Here is a 19,400-nt window from a genome sequence, read left to right on the forward strand (position 1 = left end):
TTTGATTACTCAAAATATTATTATTATTATTATTATTATTATATGCACACATATTCGTACATATAAATATAAAAAATAACAAATACTTACATATATACATGCATAGATACGCACACAAACACATACATAACATATATATATATATATATATATATATATATATATATGTGTGTCTCTGTATCTATGCATGTATATATGTAAGTATTTGTATTATTTTTATATTTTATATTGCATTTAATACAGAATATATGAAAACACGCGTGAGCTGTTAAAAACCATGCATGCCATGTGCAGGAGAAGCCTTTCTCTTTCTATAAATCGACTCCCGTTTGCTTACCTGTATCTGACTAGCCATGCCCATGGCTGACTTTACTGCAGCTGAGCCAGTGCATTAAACTACATTATCAATGCATTAGTAGTCACTTATATTGTATAAAAGACTTCCTCTGAACATCAGGCTTCCCTCGAACTGATGTCGGCTAACACTTGCAACTCTCACTTCCTGTATTTTTTGTTAGTACAGTTCTCACGCTGATAAGCAGAATGTGCAGCGTCTAACCAAATTAGATGATTGGTTTGACGCCATTCAGCAGGTGCAGACGTAGATGACTTGCATGTTGCCTGAAACTGACACTAAGGGCATTGTGTTCCTTAATCAGTCTGAGTAGCCTTGTGCTGCGCTTAAGGACACCTGCCTGACATGCAGTGATGACTTTGAGATGACACTCCGCTAGCATTTACAGCCATGCCCTTTTCTTTCGTGTCATGTAGGCTCTGTAGGTTGATATTTGCTCAGGTCATGCCCCAAGGCACCTTTGTTATGTACATGGTTAACACCCTCCACTTGGGCCTTCTATGACTTTCTTTCCTCTGTTTGTTTAACTCTCGATTGGATTTAAAGCACGACCTAGAGCATTTAACAATGAAAGTCATTCTTCAGTAGAGGAAAATATATTGTTCAGTTCATACAGGTTAGGTAGGTTTTATCTGTTAGATTGCTCAAAGCAGGCTTAATTGTTCTGCCAGACATTTGTGGTTCACCACAAAGAGCATGCATATATATATATATATATACTGTACTGTATACACTGTATATATATACACACACACAAAATAAGTATATATATATAATTAGCATTTTTGTTTATTTAACAAAATAATATTTTGCAAGACATTTTTGATTCATCACAAGGAGCATTCTAGAAAAATATGTTGCCAGACAGTGTTTTTTTGTGCATTCACAGGATATCCGGGTTGCGTTTGATGTAGCTTCTGCTCAGTCACTACTAAAATCTGAAAGGTGCAATTCACAGCTTTCTCACATAAGGTGATTTCTTTCTCAGACCTGAAACTAAATCATGTGTCTGCAGATGAAGATGTTTTTAAAAACATGCATTTCTATTGGTGCATGAAACCTGCAATGAAGTGTTTTTTTTTTCAAGCTAACTGATCAGGTTTTGCTTTTTACTAGGGATGCACCGATACCGATACTGGTATCGGTGGTATCGGGCCCGATACTGAGCTCTTGTACTCGTACTCGTACTCGTTAAAATGCCCCGATACCAAACGCTGATACCACACAGCATGTGATAAGCGTATTCAGCATATTCAGACAAAGAAACACGGACAACAGAACAACAGACTGCAGAATGGAGTTAAGGATGTCTACTACGAAGTATATGTATGCAATGAATATAACGTTAAACATGGCGAGTATAGGAAAAAGTGGTATCGGTGCATCCCTACTTTTTACCTTTAGTGATGAGGTTTGTTTTGCATGTGTAGCTCAGATATGGGTCAGCTCTCTGAATGACAGCAGATACTGTGAGCCTCAGTGAATAGACAGGAGAGATCCCACACTTTACCCACCCACTTACAATCACACACACTTATGATGCCCTCTATTCCAATTACAACTCCCACGCTCACTGTCACGTGCACTCTTACACACTTTCTTCAGCAAAAAAACATGAATTCTCCCACAGACAATAAGGATTCTTCCCTCACTGTGTTTCAAGAGAAGATCAGAGCTCCTTCATATACTCACACTGAAAATGTGACGGTGATGGCATATGATGAGCCCACTTGGATGTCGTGTAGATGCATGTGCAGTCAAATTTCTGAAAGAGACCATCAGAAGCAGAGTGAACATTTAAACTGGTCTCCATTGTTTTGCCCCATTGTTCCAAAAGGCCACTTTCTCTGCTTTGGATGTGAGGATGGGAGGGAGAAAGATATATTTAGCAGCTCACAGTCCTCTGGTCACAAATACAGGAATTCCTGAGAGATTTTGGTTGTGTGCACCAAGGGATTCAAGTTAGTGGGAGAAAAATTAAGAATGAGGATGCCACAAAATATACATTGTGTCTTTACTTGTCAGTGTTAATAAAGAATATCAGATCTGTAGATTGATTGTGGAATGGTAGAGGATTCGTTTTCAACTAGTGGATGTGTAAATCTGGTTTATTGACCAATGGTAGACAGAGGGACTGGAAGTGTTTGGGAAAACCGCTTTTAAAACTGTCATTATTTTTGCAGTACTGTTTGGTGCCACTAGAGGCACAGAAATGACACACTTAACATTGAATGCAGGCTTCATTTTCTTTATGCACAGTATCATTCTTTACTCTTTTTTCCTTCTGTGGTTGAACTATGACACGTGTTTTTGGATAATCTCACACAATTGATCATTGTCTCTGGTCTACACACACAATACAAAACAGAGAAATTTGAAGAAGTGAAGGTCACGTATATTGCATGAGCGGTTGCACAGACCATGAGATAACACTTCTCGTCACAGAACACTGACTATAGGATGTCACAGTGGCTCTTTCTCTTTGCATTTTAAGTTTCCTAAAGAACGTTTGTTTCTAAATTTGTAATCTCTCCTTGTCTCTGCAAACTCTGCAAAAAAAAAAAAAGTATGAGTGTTAAAACAGATGTTTCGACTGCGTCTCTGATTAAAATGGGGCCAGAGTTGGTAAACTTGCTTCATTTCCATGACTCGGTACACACTGTTCATTTCAGTGAATCCATTCCAAACAAACGTTGCATTTGTGTCAACATTGGTCACTGAAATTCTTGAATGGCATTTTTTATATTTTAGTGAAAATAGGTGTTAATAAATATTATTGGTTATTATTTATGTACTCTAACATTTGAGCATATACATTAAGATAATTCAATATCATTATTCTTTGGCTAATTTGGCGAGAAAAAAGGATGGAAAAACATGCCAACATTAATTTTAAGTGGATTTTACTGTATTTTACTTGTTGCGTTAATCGTTTTAATTGTAATTAGCAACATTGGAGGAAAAATCTGCTAAATCTAAATATTCTACATATTATATATTATCAAAAATAAATAAATAGTGTAATAAAAATATAATTGTTTTGGCTATATTGCCCACTTAGTGCTACTGTGTAAATTTAGGTCTGACATTTAAAGCAGTTTTCCCCCTCACCGAGGATTTTGCGTCGCTTCATTTGGCGAGGTGTTTCTTTCATGTCACCACATACCACAAGACGCAACAGCACAAGTGCAGCATTATTGCACATTTCCTGTCTGCAGATTCCGTCTTTCATAACAAGCTGTCTCATTTGAGAAGATTTCTGAACGTTCCACCCATTGAGCTTGTTCATGCCAGGCAGTTGTAGTGTGTGGGCCAGGCAGAAGTTAATTTGTTTGCTAAGCGCCCAGATAAATTCTTCTTCCTCTCCGCTCAGGCTTAATGTTTATGTGTTCATGTGTGTATGAGTCGGTCTCTTTCTGCTCATTGAGACATAGAACTGCCATGCTGGCGCCCCAGGGATCTCCATGAATAAATTATCTTGCTTTTTCATTCTTATTCTTTCGGCCCAGAAAAGAAGAGAGAAACTCACTTTGCGTATATTACGGGGGATGCAGCTAGCTAAAAATACCTCTGACAGAATCTTTGTTGCTAAGGCTTGCTCAGCAACTGAACTGGATGTCACTCCCCCTAGAAAACCCCTCCAAGAAAACCGTTTCTTTCTGTCACTGGAAATGATGGCATATGTAGTGTCACGTGCCCCATCATCATTCCTTCCCATTATATACCCATCACTATGTCTACCCATTAGAGTGAATGTGTGACCCTACCAAGGATTTTGTCATATCTGCTCATTTTTAGATATTTGGAGGACAATATATTTTTTTATTGTTTTTATTTTATCAAAAATACAGTAAAAGCCGTAATATTGTGAAATAATATTGTAATTTTAAATAACTGTGATTTATTTATGTGTGACCCTGGACCACAAAATCAGTCATAAGGGTACATTTTTTTAAATTGAGATTTTTTTTACATAGCACAATATTTGGCCGAGACAACTATTTGAAAATCTGGAATGTAAGTGCAAAAAAAATCTAAATATTGAGAAAATCACCTGTAAAGTTGTCCAAATTATGTCCTTACAGGGCTGCACGTTAACTTTTTTTTCACATAGCACTGGTGCTACAGAGGTTGAAAGTTTTGTAGCACAGGCCAAAAAGTTGTAGCACAAGTATAAAACGTCTGTTATCATGTCTGAAAACAAACACAAGTAATGGTGAACTATCCCTTTAATGACAGGTGGCAGCATGTTTAGTAGCTACTGTCCCTTTAAGAGCTTCACGCGTTTCTCTCTCAACTGTTTACTTTCATTTCAGACATAACCAACTGTGTTTATATGTAAACCTTGTGTGTTTTTGACAGTATTAGACGCTAAATCAATCAGACGCGAAAGACAACTTAGTCCTAATAAACTGTTCAATTCATGAAAAGAGAGGGAATAAATAGCACATCCTTTGGGATTTGACTGCACGAGAACATTAAAATGACAGGTGTGTCTCCCTGTTGTTTATTGATAAATCTTTATGGATCGGTAGTGCACTCCTCAGAGGCCAAAATGTCTTTGCATAGACTCTAGTCTTGTCTCGATCAACCTGGATTTGTTTAAAGAAGTCTCAAGAGGCATTCAAACTGTTACTGTCATCCTGTACACAAAGAGAGAGACAGAGAGATTGGTATCTATAGTAGTAGCACTTAGTGAGTGACATTGCCCCCTGGAATTTGATCAATAAGAGTAGTAATGTTCATTGTATGTAATGTAACTGAACAGTAATGTATTGCTAAGACAGGCATCATTGTTCATACTTGTCAAATATATTCTGTACATTTTCAGTTTACACTGTAAAAAGTAATGAGTTGAACTTACTTGGAAAACCTGTGGAAACTGATTGCCTCTCCTAAAGGTTATTTTTGTCAATATTTAGCAGTACACTAGCGAATGGATAACAGACATGGACTATAAGCCACAAAACTAATTTAATATCGCAAGTTAAAGGTATTAGAGTCATTAGATATATTAAATTCAGTTAAGAATCTTGTGGAGGATCTCCCATCCTCCCATGTTTCACTCAATACGGATCCAGCACAGGGCAGTTTTTCCATCATGTACTGTAAGCACCATACATCACATAATAGCTTCTTGTGAAGGGCAGATAACTGGTTATCTTGATAATGCAAGTGTCTGCAATCTCAGCAGCAATCAGTTGTCCCCTCTTCCTCCCTGAGATATGTCCTGCTCTCTCTACACTCAATACCAGTGGTCAATACAAAAAATAAAAAACTACAGTGGAAATACCTCAGAGGAACTCCAAAAAGCAAAGTTCACCAAAAAATCAGCTAGTTGAGAGTCCAACCAATGCGACTAATACAGCACCTTCACATAAATTCATCTGCACTGTCAAGTTTCGTCATGCCAAATGCTTATAATGTCAACATCAGCTTTTCTGCAGTGTTGATGTTGATGGCGTTTTCCTCCACAGCTTATTAATACCGTACAAGGCCTCTACTGTGTTCGATATAAAGATGCCTCATCTAACCTTGAGCTCACTGTTTTTTATCTTGGTTTTAGAGTGTCACAAGAGAGGAAGAAGATGAGAAGCCAACATCCCTCACAAAAGAAGAGATTAAAGCTAAAATAGATGACTACAACTCCAAAGTGACGGAGAATGGAATGAAATTAGTGAGTACGGATTTGTCAACAAAGCATTTGCACTCAGTGTTGTAATTTGAGAATTTTACAGTGAGAAATGACCTGACTGAAGTTGCTTTGTTATCCTCCAGAGCTCAGATGGCACATACACTGGTTTCATAAAGGTTTACTTGAAGTTGCGCAGGCCCGTGACTGTATTTTCTGTGGACGGGAAGTCGCCAGGACCGTGTTCCTCTTCTGATAGTTCAGATAACCGCACATCCTTTTACTTGCCCAACGATGCCGTTAAACAGCTACACATTAGCAGTACCACCATGGTCAGGGAGGTCATTCAGGGCCTGCTGAAGAAGTTCATGGTACAGGATAACCCACGCAAGTTTGCCCTCTACCGCCTGACCCGTCGAGACAGCCAGGGTAAGCGTTCAAGTGAAGATGAAATATACTTTAGTATTGTATAGTCCTACTGCCATGTATAATACTAAGGTATTGTTTGCTTGATTTTTCAGATCTTTTCCAGAAGTTGCCGTTATCAGAATGCCCACTCTACTTGAGGCTGTTGGCAGGTCCTGATCTAGAGAACTTGTCTTTTGTACTCAAAGAAAATGAGACTGGCGAGGTGGAGGTGAGCTTTTCTATTCTGTCTAAAAGTAATATTTTTTAGTAATATTTGCCCACCACCATAAATATGATCAAGTATTTTAATCATTTAATGAAATACACACACACACACACACACACACACACACACACACAGTTTAAATAAATAAAAATGATCATTAATAATATTATAAATATTAATCATTGTGGGGACCAAATGATAGTAAAACCTGAAATTTTTGACATCGTGGGGACCGGCCTGCAGTCCCCACGAAAAAATGATTAAAAATAGTAAATGATGTTTATCTGAAAGTGTAACAATGCAAACAGGTTTTCTGTATGGGGTAGGTTTAGGGTTAGGGGATAGACAATATCGTTTGGTCAGTATAAAAGTAATAGAACTCTATGGAAAGTCCCCAGAATTCACAGAAACAAACGTGTGTGTGTGTGTGTTGTGTGTTTATATTTTATTCATCTGCTCTATCATTACGAATAAAAACTCATTTTAGATTTAATCACACAATTTACAATGCATTCAAGGTACACATTTACATTTGATCAGTTTTTAATTTTCCTGGTAATCGAAACCCTGACCTTGGCGTTTCTAGATCCATACTCTGCTGTTTGAGATACAGCAAACTCTACAAAACAGAAAAAAATTATATTTGTACATATATTTTTTTTAGCCTGCTTTATCATAATGAAAATAAAAGCAAATTTTTGCTATGATTTTCTTTTATATTATTTTTCATGATAATGTGATTAATATGTGAATTTATATGTAAATATAAAAATTATCATTAAAAAAATCTGTTTTCATCCTTTGTTTCCACTGAAACTCTACAAAACAAAATTAATGTTCTGATCAACACATTGACATATGCCATGCAACTAACCTAACACATGCAAACAAAAACATAGGTTTAATAGACAGTTCTATTTTAGACAAATAGTTTCCTGTCTATTATTTCATATGTCTGCCTTTGCTAATAAGGTGTTCTGTCTTTTTTTTCAGTGGCATGCATTTTCAGTCCCTGAGCTGCAGAACTTCCTGATCATCCTGGAGAAGGAGGAGAAGGAGCGCATGCGGCAGGTGGAGCAGCGTTACGCTGCCTACAGGGAGAAGTTGCTATGGGCTCTGGGTCAAGTCGAGAGCAAACCAGGCTAATGTAGGACAACGAATCTCCTTCACCCCACTGAGCCAACACTGGGCCAGCCTGGAGGACCAGTAGCCCAACAGACGAACTCAAAACCTCCACTCAGGACTTTGTACAAGCTCTCAGCATGCTTCTGTGACCTTTAACCCCCAAAGACGGGCGAAGGGATCGAGACATGACTAAGACGAAGAGGAGGTTGGAACTAAAGATTAGTACTTCAAGAGTAATCCTTCTCTCCAGAAATGGCACACTGTTGAAAGCCCATGAATATGTTTCTGGCAGTCATGCTTTTTGATATGAATGGGTTTCGTTTTGTTTTTTTCTCATTGTTTTTACATTGACCCTGTCTGTTTGTGTTTTTTACATGCTGCTGCTATTGCTGCTACTGCAAGTGTTACTTAAAGCATGACTTTCCCTTTGGTCTCTCTGCTTGTGTCTACCGCATGTCCTCTATCAGGGAATATCTATATGAAAGAGTGGAGTAAAAAAAGCACTTCCTGTCCGAAAAGGAAGTGGGGAGACTTAAGTTATAGAAAATATGATGCCTGCGAAATATCAGAGGACAAATAGTAACCTTGTCCACATATCAAATTATACAGTTCATAAACAGTTGTAACATGCTACTGTAAAAAAAATGAATTATACTGTTTATACTGGAGATTGTTTTAATATAACTATAAACGTACTGTATTACTGATAATGTTTCACCCCACGTAGTCAAAATATCTCTTTCTTTCTATTTAAATGATCAAAATGGCTGCACATCTCTGTCATGAAGCTCACTAGCCACTATATCTATACAAAAAAAGTGTTTGAATAGATATGGGCTGCTGAGCATGTTCAGACGCAGACATTTTGAGCTCCTCTGGTCCCACGTCGACTGCTACTCTCTAGAAAAAGACCGTTCGGTTGTCCCATGAAAGCTTTTAGAAATGCTCAGCACTGACAAATCACCTCAGTCTCTCAAGTGCGCCACCAGTACTTAATGTGCAGGGAGCATCAGTGGACGTGAGGATTGCGGGCTGTGGTTATCTGGTAAGCTTTTCTGAATCACTTTGGCTTTTAGCACATACAGTAATACACAAGGTCATGTTAGATTAGAGGGCATCTCCTAGATCAGCACTCTGAAAAGATCTGCGGATCCAAACCACAAGCATCTCAATCTGTATTACACCAAAGGAAAACAGAACAAGCTCCCTGTATTGTAATTACAAAATAAAGCTTTTATAAAGATCTTTCTGCTAATGTAAAGTGGAGTCAGGATGTCTGTGATTTGCACACCGACACAAACCACTGAGTGGTCCGCCAGTATGTACAGTAGTCAATATTATTCTGTATAGGGAACTTTTTTTTTTTTGGCTTTGATAATAAGCATATTTTATTGCGCGTCTGCTGAATTTTGAAGGTGCATGTGAATTTAATGTATCTGTGACACTGAGGGAATTTATTATTTGTGAAAAGCATTCAAAAGCACTGAAGCGGTTTTCCATATTGGTCGGGAATAACTGTGAACCCACAATTTGATGTTCCATGCACTGATATTTAATTTCTCTTCTCCCTTAAAAGCACATTTACGTCTCAATCTCTCAAATAACCAAACAGGACATCTTTAGCAAGAAGATTTGTGATGGCAGAGGTCTGAGTTATAATTCGGACTGGTATGTTTGTAGAGGCAATTTAAAAGTCATACATTTCCATTTGGATCACTCTGCCCATGTGCTCGGCCTGTATATTTTGATCTTGTATGGGTACAGATCCTGCTGTACTGGAAGTATCACTTCTACTCTAAGCAAGCGGCAGGGCCTTGTATGTCTGCTCAGGATGCTTCTCCCTGACAGCCATGTTCCTGCCGGCAGTGCCTTGAGTCTCCGTGTAGCTTATCTTGACTGTGTACTGTACATATGCTCTAGATGTCCTTCCCTATAACTCCACGTTGAGAGAGTTCACACACATTCAGTGGCAGTAGCCAGGTGCTTTCAACATCTGAGCCATTAAGTCCATGTGGGACTTTTTGGGACTAGTGTTTAAAATGTTGAAGTGTGTGTATGCGTGTGTGTGTGAGTGTTTGTTTTATTTATTTTTGGTTTAGTTTCAGTGTGTGTAAACTTGAATATGTGGACAAATCAGTACTATTGGGCAATCTTTTTTTTTTTTGGAGTATTAAATGTTTAAAATGTCTAGTAAGCTGTAAATATACTGAAGAATGAAATAAAAGGTCACCCTTTCATGGTGATGAGTCTCTTATTTACACTGAAATAAATGAAGCAACTAACTGGGGTTATGAACAAATCTGTAGTTTAAATTATAAATTAAAAAATAAATGTAATTTTAGAAATAATATTTGTGTAAATAAAACAAGGATTATTGGAGTATGTTTTACAAGTCTTTCTACCTAAAAAGTTCATGTTTTATTCAATGTGTTATTTGCTGATGTTTTTGTAATTAGTTGTGAAATTTACTAACAATTTCTGAGTGAAAATGAGTGAAAATCGTTTCTACATCAATTTTTCATTCAATGTACTATATATATATATATATATATATATATATACACACACACACACACACACACACACACAGTGCCGTGAAAAGGTTTTTGCCACCTTCCTGTTTTTTTTTATTTTTTGCATAGGACTATTTGTCACACTTAAAAGATTCAGAAATTATTACAAAATAAATGTATATTTTATTAAAATTAAAAACCAGTTTAGGTGCATGATATTACATTTTCACCCTTTTTAGGTTTAAAAATCATGGTAATATTAAATTCTGCATCACAAACTTTTACTTGCTATCTTGTATTATGTGACTGATATAAGTTAGCGTAATTGTTTTGTTTTTTTATCTATAGAAAATTGACCAGTTTTAATACTAGTGTAGCATCAAGGTTGCACAAGTCATACACAACCAGCAGAGGGAACCCTAATCACGTAGTTTAAATGCAAACACATCTTGCTCCTAGTGCAAAAGATGTCCAAAGATTATTTGTAATAGAGAGAAGCATAGTTAGATACTGTGCATACTAAAATATGTATTTATATGGTACTGTGTAGCAGTACAACTACAGCAAGGTGCAAGCACTATGTTTTCACAACTACTCCGTTGTGTCTAGAACAAATAAGAAAAGCCAAGGGTCAGAAAGTGCATTGTGCATGTTTGTGTACACATGGCAGTTTACAAGAAAAACATGCTACTTTCAGTTGTACACTCAGTTTGAACCGGCTCCACACTTTAAATAAACACTCAGTAAAATCCACCTACAGGTTCAACAGCATGTCCATACTTGGAAAAGTCTTGCAATATTTTAAGGACACCCAGAAACCTTTTAAGTCCCCACAAAAAGATAGCAGTTGTGAGTGTCCATCATAATGTTAAAGAGCCCTGATGTGAGTGCTCACACCCATTCAGTCTGCTACTGAGAGGTCAGCCTGAAAACAATGTCAATATGTCATCTAAAGACACAAATATAGACAGGTTTCAGCTTCCCCTAAGACTGACTGCTAAGAATAGCATACTCTGGCTGCGGTCCTGTTGTAAGCACACCCAATTTAGCTTGACATGTCTCACCATATCACCCCTGTCACCCCTGCATGTGCTCTTCTGCCTGTGCTGATCTATATCTGGGCTGTAAAGAGTTTGACAACAGCACCAGACTTGCCAAGGCGATTTAGGATATGCAGCACAGCTTTGGATCACACTAGGATTGTTGTGTTTTGATATTTTCCATATTTATCTTGCAATAAATCTTATAACTTTGTTTTGGAGATTGCTGTTTTAGTTGTGCCATCCATCTAAGTAACTTCATACTTCAAAATTCTAAATTTCAACAAAAAATCTTCCACTTACATTGATTAAAAGTTTGCTATTCAGTGATGCCATCATCATTTTTTGAATAGGAGTCACAGTTGGTCTTCTTTTTTACATTAATTTGCATACTGTTTTTTTTTTATCTCTATATAGGCCATTTTAAACTGCTAAGTGGACACAATGGACACAATATTGCATATTAGCTATTATCACTCTTTGTCTCTGTATGTGAATTTGCATCTTTTGTAGTTATTTAATAATTTAATTACAGCATTATTATTGTGTTACTGGAAATGCAAATCTAAACGTAAAAATGCAAATGCAAAAAAGTACCAGTGTATAAAACCAACTGAAAATGGTGTCAGTTCACTTACAGTATCTATCAACATTGTATTTAATAATAATATTACACACTCCAATAATCATTTTGTTTTACATATACCAGTCACTACAGTATTGTTTGAAATTGTGAAAAAAAATAATTCTAAACGAATAAAGAAAAAGAAATGGTTTTCAGTCAGACCTTTTTATTTAATGTATAGAACCTCCTTAATGATATTAATCAAATCTTTTTTTCTGTTTCACCATGGCCCTTTAAACATTTATATGCCCTTTAAAGCATGAACAAAGTCCTTTTCCAAGAAAACACACTGTCTCGTATATGACTAGTATCACTCAGCTGTAAAATAGGCCTAATAATAATAATAATAATAATAATAATAATTAAAACTAAATTTAATTTCCTCTTACAGTTTTCTGCCAGTCTAAAACCTATGCTCGTAAATAAAATATAAATGAAAAATGATGTAATCGTCATTGCTTGAAATCACATGAGTAATTTATATTCATGTTCTAGTTTCGTTGTGTTTATGTCTTGATTTAAACTCCCTCTCCAGTAAATAGCCCCATTTTGGCTCAACAGGCATTTACTTCCTTGTGTCTTAGCCCAATTGTTAAGCCTTGAAACTAAAGGAAGTTTGAGCCAGAATGGCGTTGTTTTGGCCGCGCCCCAGGCAGACGCCTGTTTGATGACGTCGCGCTGGGCGAAGAAGACGCTCTTAGCAACAAGCTAAGAAACCACACATCTATACGCGCACCATTACGAGACGGAACGCGCATCCAAAACACTCAGACGATTCGCGAGAACACTTGTTTGACATGACGAAAAGTGTTCGGAAGGGATTGTGAGTTAATTTGACCTGCTTGTTTTTATAATGAAAGTAAGGTAGGCTTGTACTATCCGGAAAAGAGGAAACGCTAGCCTGAGCTTTAGCTGCCCGCTGGACCGTGTGCTCGGGCTGGGATGACTCTTCTTTTCAAACCAACAACACGATATTTAAGAGAGGGGAAGAGTGGAGGTGGTCGACATCCGTTTGATGTTTGGACTCAATCTAATTGTGCTTTAGGAAGACAGTTTGCCATTACGGAAACGCTTTTGTGTCCCCTGCAACTTTGAGTCTTCATCATCATCATCACCATAGTTATTATCGAGGACGACCGCTTCTCACTACCATTATTTGGTTTCTTCTGATGTATTTGTGAATTTATGCACATCCAGCTCCATTATCTATGGGTTCGGACCTTCTTGCTGGAAATACAGATACCTCTGTTACACTACTTCTCCAGACTTGCAATACAGGTGGTCAAATTGATAAGCCTCGTGAAAACAGCTTAAAGGGGATCATGCCTGCACCCCGCAGCACTGTGAAATCGTCTATCTAGCCTCTGAACAACTGACAAGCTTCACCTCGGATATGAGACTCTGTTGATATTTTAATAATCTCATTAGAAGGACACTGCATTGTTGTTTTGGATGGATCTTGCGGTAGTGAAAAATTTTTTCAGAGGAAAAAGAAATATTTGATGTTGACTGCATGCAACCATGATGATATTGAGCAGAAAACCAGATGGCCCCATAACTGCAGGTAATTATATCCATATGAAATGTAATATCCAGCTCTGTGAGTTTGCTGTGGCTGGTCTTGGTTCCCTTGGCAAGTGAAGACTATTTGAAGACAGCCGATTAACTCTTACGAATGCGCTGCCTGTGTTAATAATTCGTTGTTAATGTACTAAAGTAAGCAAATTTAAACAAGCTTCACAATCACATCTTTTTTAAATTCCAGTTTATAAAGCTGTCATATGTATGCCAGCAGTGAAAATTCATTGGAAAGTGAGAACAATAGTCCCTACAGGCCATATTATATACATATGAACAGTTTATTCAATTGACATCTCAGTAAATGATAGTAAGGGGGTCTGAATGCTCAATAGGTGTATAGTATGTGAGGGGTTGTGTAGTTGAACATATATCAAAATGCCAAGATTGTTTAGTTTTTATAATGTTTTAAACCATTCAGTGCTAATTTCATCAACCATGTAGTAATCCAGCCTACTGGATTCATTATTTTAAAGGGATGCTCCTCCCAAAAATGAAATTGTAATTTTTGTTTCTTTGTTTCACTTTCATTATTTACTCACCCTCATGTTCTTCCAAACTTTGATTTATCTCATGTGTAACACAAAAGAAAATGTTTGTAAAATGAGTCAGTGCTTTTTGTCTGTACAATACAAACCAATGGGGTTCAAAACATCATTATACTCTCATTGTACAGAAAAATAAACATTATTCAAAATATCTCCATTTGTGTTCCACGGAAGAACTAAAGTCATGCAGGTTTGGAGTGACACGAAATTGTCACTCATTTTTGGACGGAATTTGCCTTAAGGCAAAAGTGGTCTAAGTCATTAAGACGTTTTAATAACATAATCGGTCAGAGTTGTGGAAACTGCTGAAACTGAGTCATGAAGCTTGGTTTAATATGTAGCCACCTGCTGTGTAATGTGCTCAAGGAACTGTCTGTTGTCTGGCGCACCTGCAACTTGGTTACATACCTCCCTAAGGGGATTTGTGTTTCTCAGATGGGAACATTGTTTTTTTTTTCTCCTTATATTTGTGTAATAGAAATCCTCATTTATGTAATGGGTGTATTGGATGATGATGGTGTGGCAAATGTGTATTAATATTTCACAATCTAATCCCAGGCTCATTTTCACTCGTTCTCTACAGCTCGCCACGGGGACAGTCTGTATGACTCCTACATGCGCACTGATCACATTGTGAACCAGGACGCTGATGTGAATGGGCAGAGTCCCTCTGGACTGCCCCCTCTCCCCAAACACACTGTAAGTCCTGACTTCCTCTTCCCCCAGATTCTGTCACCGGATTCTTTCAGCGAGCACTAGATGAAAATATTTCCCTAGTGCTCGCATGAACAGTTCTAAAGAACACAATTCAATTCTAAAGAACAGCTTGAAAATCTAACCCACTGTGATGTCTCTTGTATATTAGTTTTTCGATCTCTGATCTTTGAGCTTAATATGTTCAAATATTTTTTCACCCCCTAAGCACATGTTCCGCTGCCACTTGTGCATCTTGGAATGTCTCATATTTAGACAAGCCTTCTTTCCTCATTCTGATAGTGGTACAAGTTACATCTGCAGCACATCAAGTCTGTTTATGTGCTATGATACGCCAACGTGGGACCGGATATGATAAAGGATCTGATAATCCGATTCTCCGCTGTACTATTATGCAATAAGTAATTCTGCGTATGTGTTGGATCTGGTGACATTATTTTCAGTTATGAGACTATAATCACTTCTTTGCGTGCTAATATACTGGACTTCTGTGATCATAAGGACAAGAGCAATATAATTGTTTTTTACCCGCAGTGAATAATTAACCAGCAATCGCTCTTCCGTAAATGTTCAATAAACAATCCGGGAGGGACGACTTTGATTTTCTGGCATTTGGGGTACAAGCAATCATAGCAGCTTCCAGTAGTTCCAATCATTCAATTAGCCACTGACACAACAGATTTCATTTAGGTCATGCAGACATGCACTCCTTGTTTAGTCAACCAAGCTCTTTTTGTTGTGATTGAACAGCTGATGCATTTGGCTATGTAGTATCCTTCAGTTCCCAACATGCTGGTTTCTATTTTTATCTCACTCCTTGGAACTGCCTTTCCATGCCCCCTCCCCCTCTAAAACAATTGGCACAGTTTACTAGGCACCTTATAATTCTATCTGCATTACCTCATTTTTTTGTCCTTTGCTTTCTTCTTTTTCTTCTTGTGCTATATTCAGCCAAACAGGCAATGTCTTGGCCTCAACTATAAATCTTTGATAGTGGAATTTTTAAATAGGAATGGGACTTGGAGCAGTTATGGTACATTAAACATTCTGAATGTGAAAGATGGTTCTTCTATTCCCGTTCACTTAGGAAAGCCCACTGTGACTGGCGTAAGCAACCGCTATTTATGACATGCTTATTTTGTAAGGCAAAAGTTCAGTGCATATTTAATGATATAGTTAGGTCTAGTGGCAATTCTTTAACCATGGCGAGAATTCTTTCCAAGCGCTGTGCTAAAAGTATGTGTAGAAATTTCCACATCGTTTTGTTTTCCCAGTCTACTGAAATGCAGTTAGTTCTATATTTAAATTGCATTTCTGTTTTTTTTTTTGAACGTTCAGCATGTTAGCAGGTCTTAACAATTAGACTCTTGTCTTTATAGGTTTTTCCTGTATCCCATGTGAGTATGAAAATAACATCCTGTTCCACCAGTTTTCAGGTCACGTTCCAGTCAGACTGCAAAGATTGTGTCTGGCATTCTCTGTCGCCACAATTATCACTGATGCATCAAACCCCTCCACTGGTCTCATGTTAATTCCCAGGGTTACTCAGCAGCTGATCAATTCTGCACGTTTGCACTATTGATTGTTTAACACTGGCCTGATAAAACCTCAGAGTTGCAGTACATTGATTGTTCAGTTCTACGCAGAAGTTAGAAGCAATAAAAGGAAGCTTCCCTTTGATTTTGAACATCCATTCAGCTGAAAATAATGTTGACTTTGGTCAACCTCATTTTTGTCTTATACAACTTGATGTAACTGTTTGACAAACCGTTAAATATCTCTTTCCTTTTGAAGGGTGTGAACAAGCCTACAATGAAGGATCACCAAGCAATCCGCGGAGGACAGGTGAAGGTGAAATATGTTTATGAGGACACCTACAACCGCAAACTTAATGGTGTGAGCCAGCACAATGGCACAAGCCAAGTACCAGCTAAGCCCCAACCTGCAATCTCCAAAGAGAGAAGCGTGGACAGCAACAGCTCTGTCAAGTCCTCAGAGAGCTCAACAAAAGTCACAAAGCTGGGTAGCCCAATGACCCCAGAACAAGCTCTTAAGCAATACCGGCAGCAACTGACTACCTTGGAGCAGCAGGAGATCCACAACTATCCTGAGATATATTTCCTGGGACCAAATGCCAAGAAAAGGCAGGCAGTAGCCGGGGGCACCAACAATAGTGGATACGACGACGACCAGGGAGGATACATCCACGTACCTCATGACCACCTTGCCTATCGCTATGAGTTCCTCAAGGTGATCGGCAAAGGTAGTTTCGGACAAGTGGCGAAGGTTTATGACCACAAGTTACAGCAGCACCTTGCCTTGAAGATGGTGCGAAACGAGAAGCGCTTCCATCGGCAAGCTGCTGAGGAGATCCGAATTCTGGAGCACCTGAAAAAGCAAGACAAGACAGGCAGCATGAACGTAGTCCATATGTTGGAGAATTTCACCTTCCGCAATCACATATGTATGACTTTTGAGCTGCTTAGCATGAACCTGTACGAGCTCATCAAACGCAACAAGTTCCAGGGTTTCAGTCTCCCACTGGTACGCAAGTTTGCACACTCTATTCTCCAGTGCCTGGAAGCTCTCCATCGCCATAAGATCATCCACTGTGACCTGAAACCAGAGAATATCTTACTGAAGCAGCAAGGCAGGAGTGGGATCAAGGTCATTGACTTCGGCTCCAGCTGTTTCGATCACCAGCGTGTTTACACGTACATCCAGTCCCGCTTCTACCGTGCGCCCGAAGTCATCTTGGGATTGCGATATGGTATGCCTATAGACATGTGGAGCTTTGGTTGCATTCTGGCAGAGCTGCTTACCGGATACCCTCTGTTTCCTGGTGAAGATGAAGGTGACCAGCTGGCCTGCATGATGGAGCTACTAGGTATGCCACCTCAGAAACTGCTGGAACAAGCCAAGCGTGCCAAGAACTTTATCAGCTCCAAAGGCCACCCACGCTACTGTACGGTCAGCACACTTAGCAATGGCACTGTAGTCCTCAATGGGAGCCGTTCTCGCCGAGGAAAAATGCGAGGTCCCCCAGGAAGCAAGGAGTGGGGGGCGGCGCTCAAAGGCTGCGATGACCCCACGTTCATTGACTTTCTGAAGAAGTGTCTGGATTGGGACTCTAGTACTCGGATGACACCAGTTCAGGCCTTAAGACACCCCTGGCTCTACAAGAGACTGCCCAAGCCTGCACCTGGTGGAGAGAAGTCCACAGCGCCCAAACGGATCACCGAGCACAGCACCTCTTACCTTTTCGCACAGTGCTGCCGAAGCTTGTTTCATAGAGATTCCTTAGCTTTTCAGGGATAAAGACATATGTAGCAGTTTTAGAAGTGGATTTTTCCCCCTTTGTTTTGGTTGTTTTTTCTAAATGAGTGTGAAAACTCAAGAGTTTCAATTTTTAATGAAGTGTAACAAGCAAAAACAATTTTATACAACTATACTGTATTGTTATCAAATGGCCTTCAGCGTGTAAAATGCAAAGTTGACATCAGGGCTGTTTTCTTTACACCTTGGTCTTGAATTGAGTGCTGTTGATTGGAGTGGGTGAAATTTTGATGCTGACTGCTCATCCTGCCCTTTCTGAAGTTTACACTACTTCTGCTCAGACAAACCTACAACTTTTGCATCTCTAAGGGCTGTTTTGCTAGTATGTGACTCTTAATATTCTTTTCAAGGGCTTAGAGTGGATTTTTGCAATTTTAGGTCAAACATCTGAATCTAATCTTCATTTAAAACAATTTAAAATGTCTAGTTGGTGTTTTAAAGCCTATGTTATCATCTTAAAAATGATCCTGATCTAATTCAGATGAGCACATTTCTTATTATAACAGTATCCTCCCCCTGTCACCTGCATCCCAGTGTGAGGTCAAACTCTGTTTATTATTTGAGAAGCTATTGCTTTGGATAAGTTACCCTAGAACAAGATGAAGAAAGTTATATTTGTTTGTAAGTGGTAGAGTAATGTAGGTCACAGTGCTTTCTGATGGCCATGCCCATTCCTGGCATGTATTGGGAGAGATGGGCACTATTTCATAAGTGTCGTAGGAACGTGTTTTTATCAGTGCTGTATTGAAAGATATTAGTCAGGTTTCACTTGAAGGCAACAGGCAGTATCACGTGTTTGTCTGTACATGGTAGTATGTATTTCCCCTAAGCTGCTGGTGGGGGAAGGGAATTGTTGGCAATATTTTCAATAACAGTGTGCTGTTTGCACTGAGTGATGATGGATTTAGCTAGTGTGAGGACTTCATAAGCATATTCAAAATACTAGCTAACAAAAGGTTGAAGATACATCTTTTGAGATTGCATTTGACCTATGAACCTCTCCCTTGTCCAGTCATTTTTAATGTTTAGTTTTTGTTTTGTTAGTAACCATTCTTGCCATACATACTGTGAGAGAAAATATATTTAAAAAAAAAACAACATGACTAAAGATATAATTAATGCAGGGTACTTCCCCTCCCCCAGAGCTTAGCATCCGTACATGGAGTGGTTAATTTCCAGTGACTCTGGTTGATTGTGTAGTAGGGCTGTCAAAATGGCTAAAAACTAAATTCGAATTTTGTACTTAAATGTTATCAAAATTCAAATTATATTCACATTTAAAATGCGTAATTTCAGTCAG

The 19,400-nt window shown here is 38.4% G+C and overlaps 2 protein-coding genes across 2 annotated transcripts in view; both read left to right on the forward strand.

Moving 5' to 3' along the window:
* Positions 1–9,951, forward strand: part of LOC107656014 (ras association domain-containing protein 5-like) — a 44,941-nt gene extending 34,990 nt beyond the window's left edge. The window contains exons 3-6 of the mRNA XM_016443664.1: positions 5,922–6,032; positions 6,134–6,416; positions 6,509–6,624; positions 7,615–9,951. Coding sequence (XP_016299150.1) covers positions 5,922–6,032; positions 6,134–6,416; positions 6,509–6,624; positions 7,615–7,767 — 663 coding nt within the window. The 3' untranslated portion in view covers positions 7,768–9,951. The remainder of the gene's footprint in view (positions 1–5,921; positions 6,033–6,133; positions 6,417–6,508; positions 6,625–7,614) is intronic.
* Positions 9,952–12,588: 2,637 nt separating this feature from the next.
* On the forward strand, positions 12,589–18,082 carry LOC107655949 (dual specificity tyrosine-phosphorylation-regulated kinase 2-like). The gene is made up of 3 exons (XM_016443584.1): positions 12,589–13,488; positions 14,634–14,749; positions 16,559–18,082. The coding sequence occupies exons 1-3, from the start codon at positions 13,446–13,448 to the stop codon at positions 18,080–18,082; spliced, it is 1,683 nt and encodes a 560-aa protein (XP_016299070.1). The 5' UTR covers positions 12,589–13,445.
* The last annotated feature ends 1,318 nt before the right edge of the window (positions 18,083–19,400 follow it).

This window comes from Sinocyclocheilus anshuiensis, unplaced genomic scaffold (assembly GCF_001515605.1).
Source record: "Sinocyclocheilus anshuiensis isolate Anshui unplaced genomic scaffold, SAMN03320099.WGS_v1.1 scaffold51, whole genome shotgun sequence".
Classification (NCBI taxonomy): Eukaryota; Metazoa; Chordata; class Actinopteri; order Cypriniformes; family Cyprinidae; genus Sinocyclocheilus; species Sinocyclocheilus anshuiensis.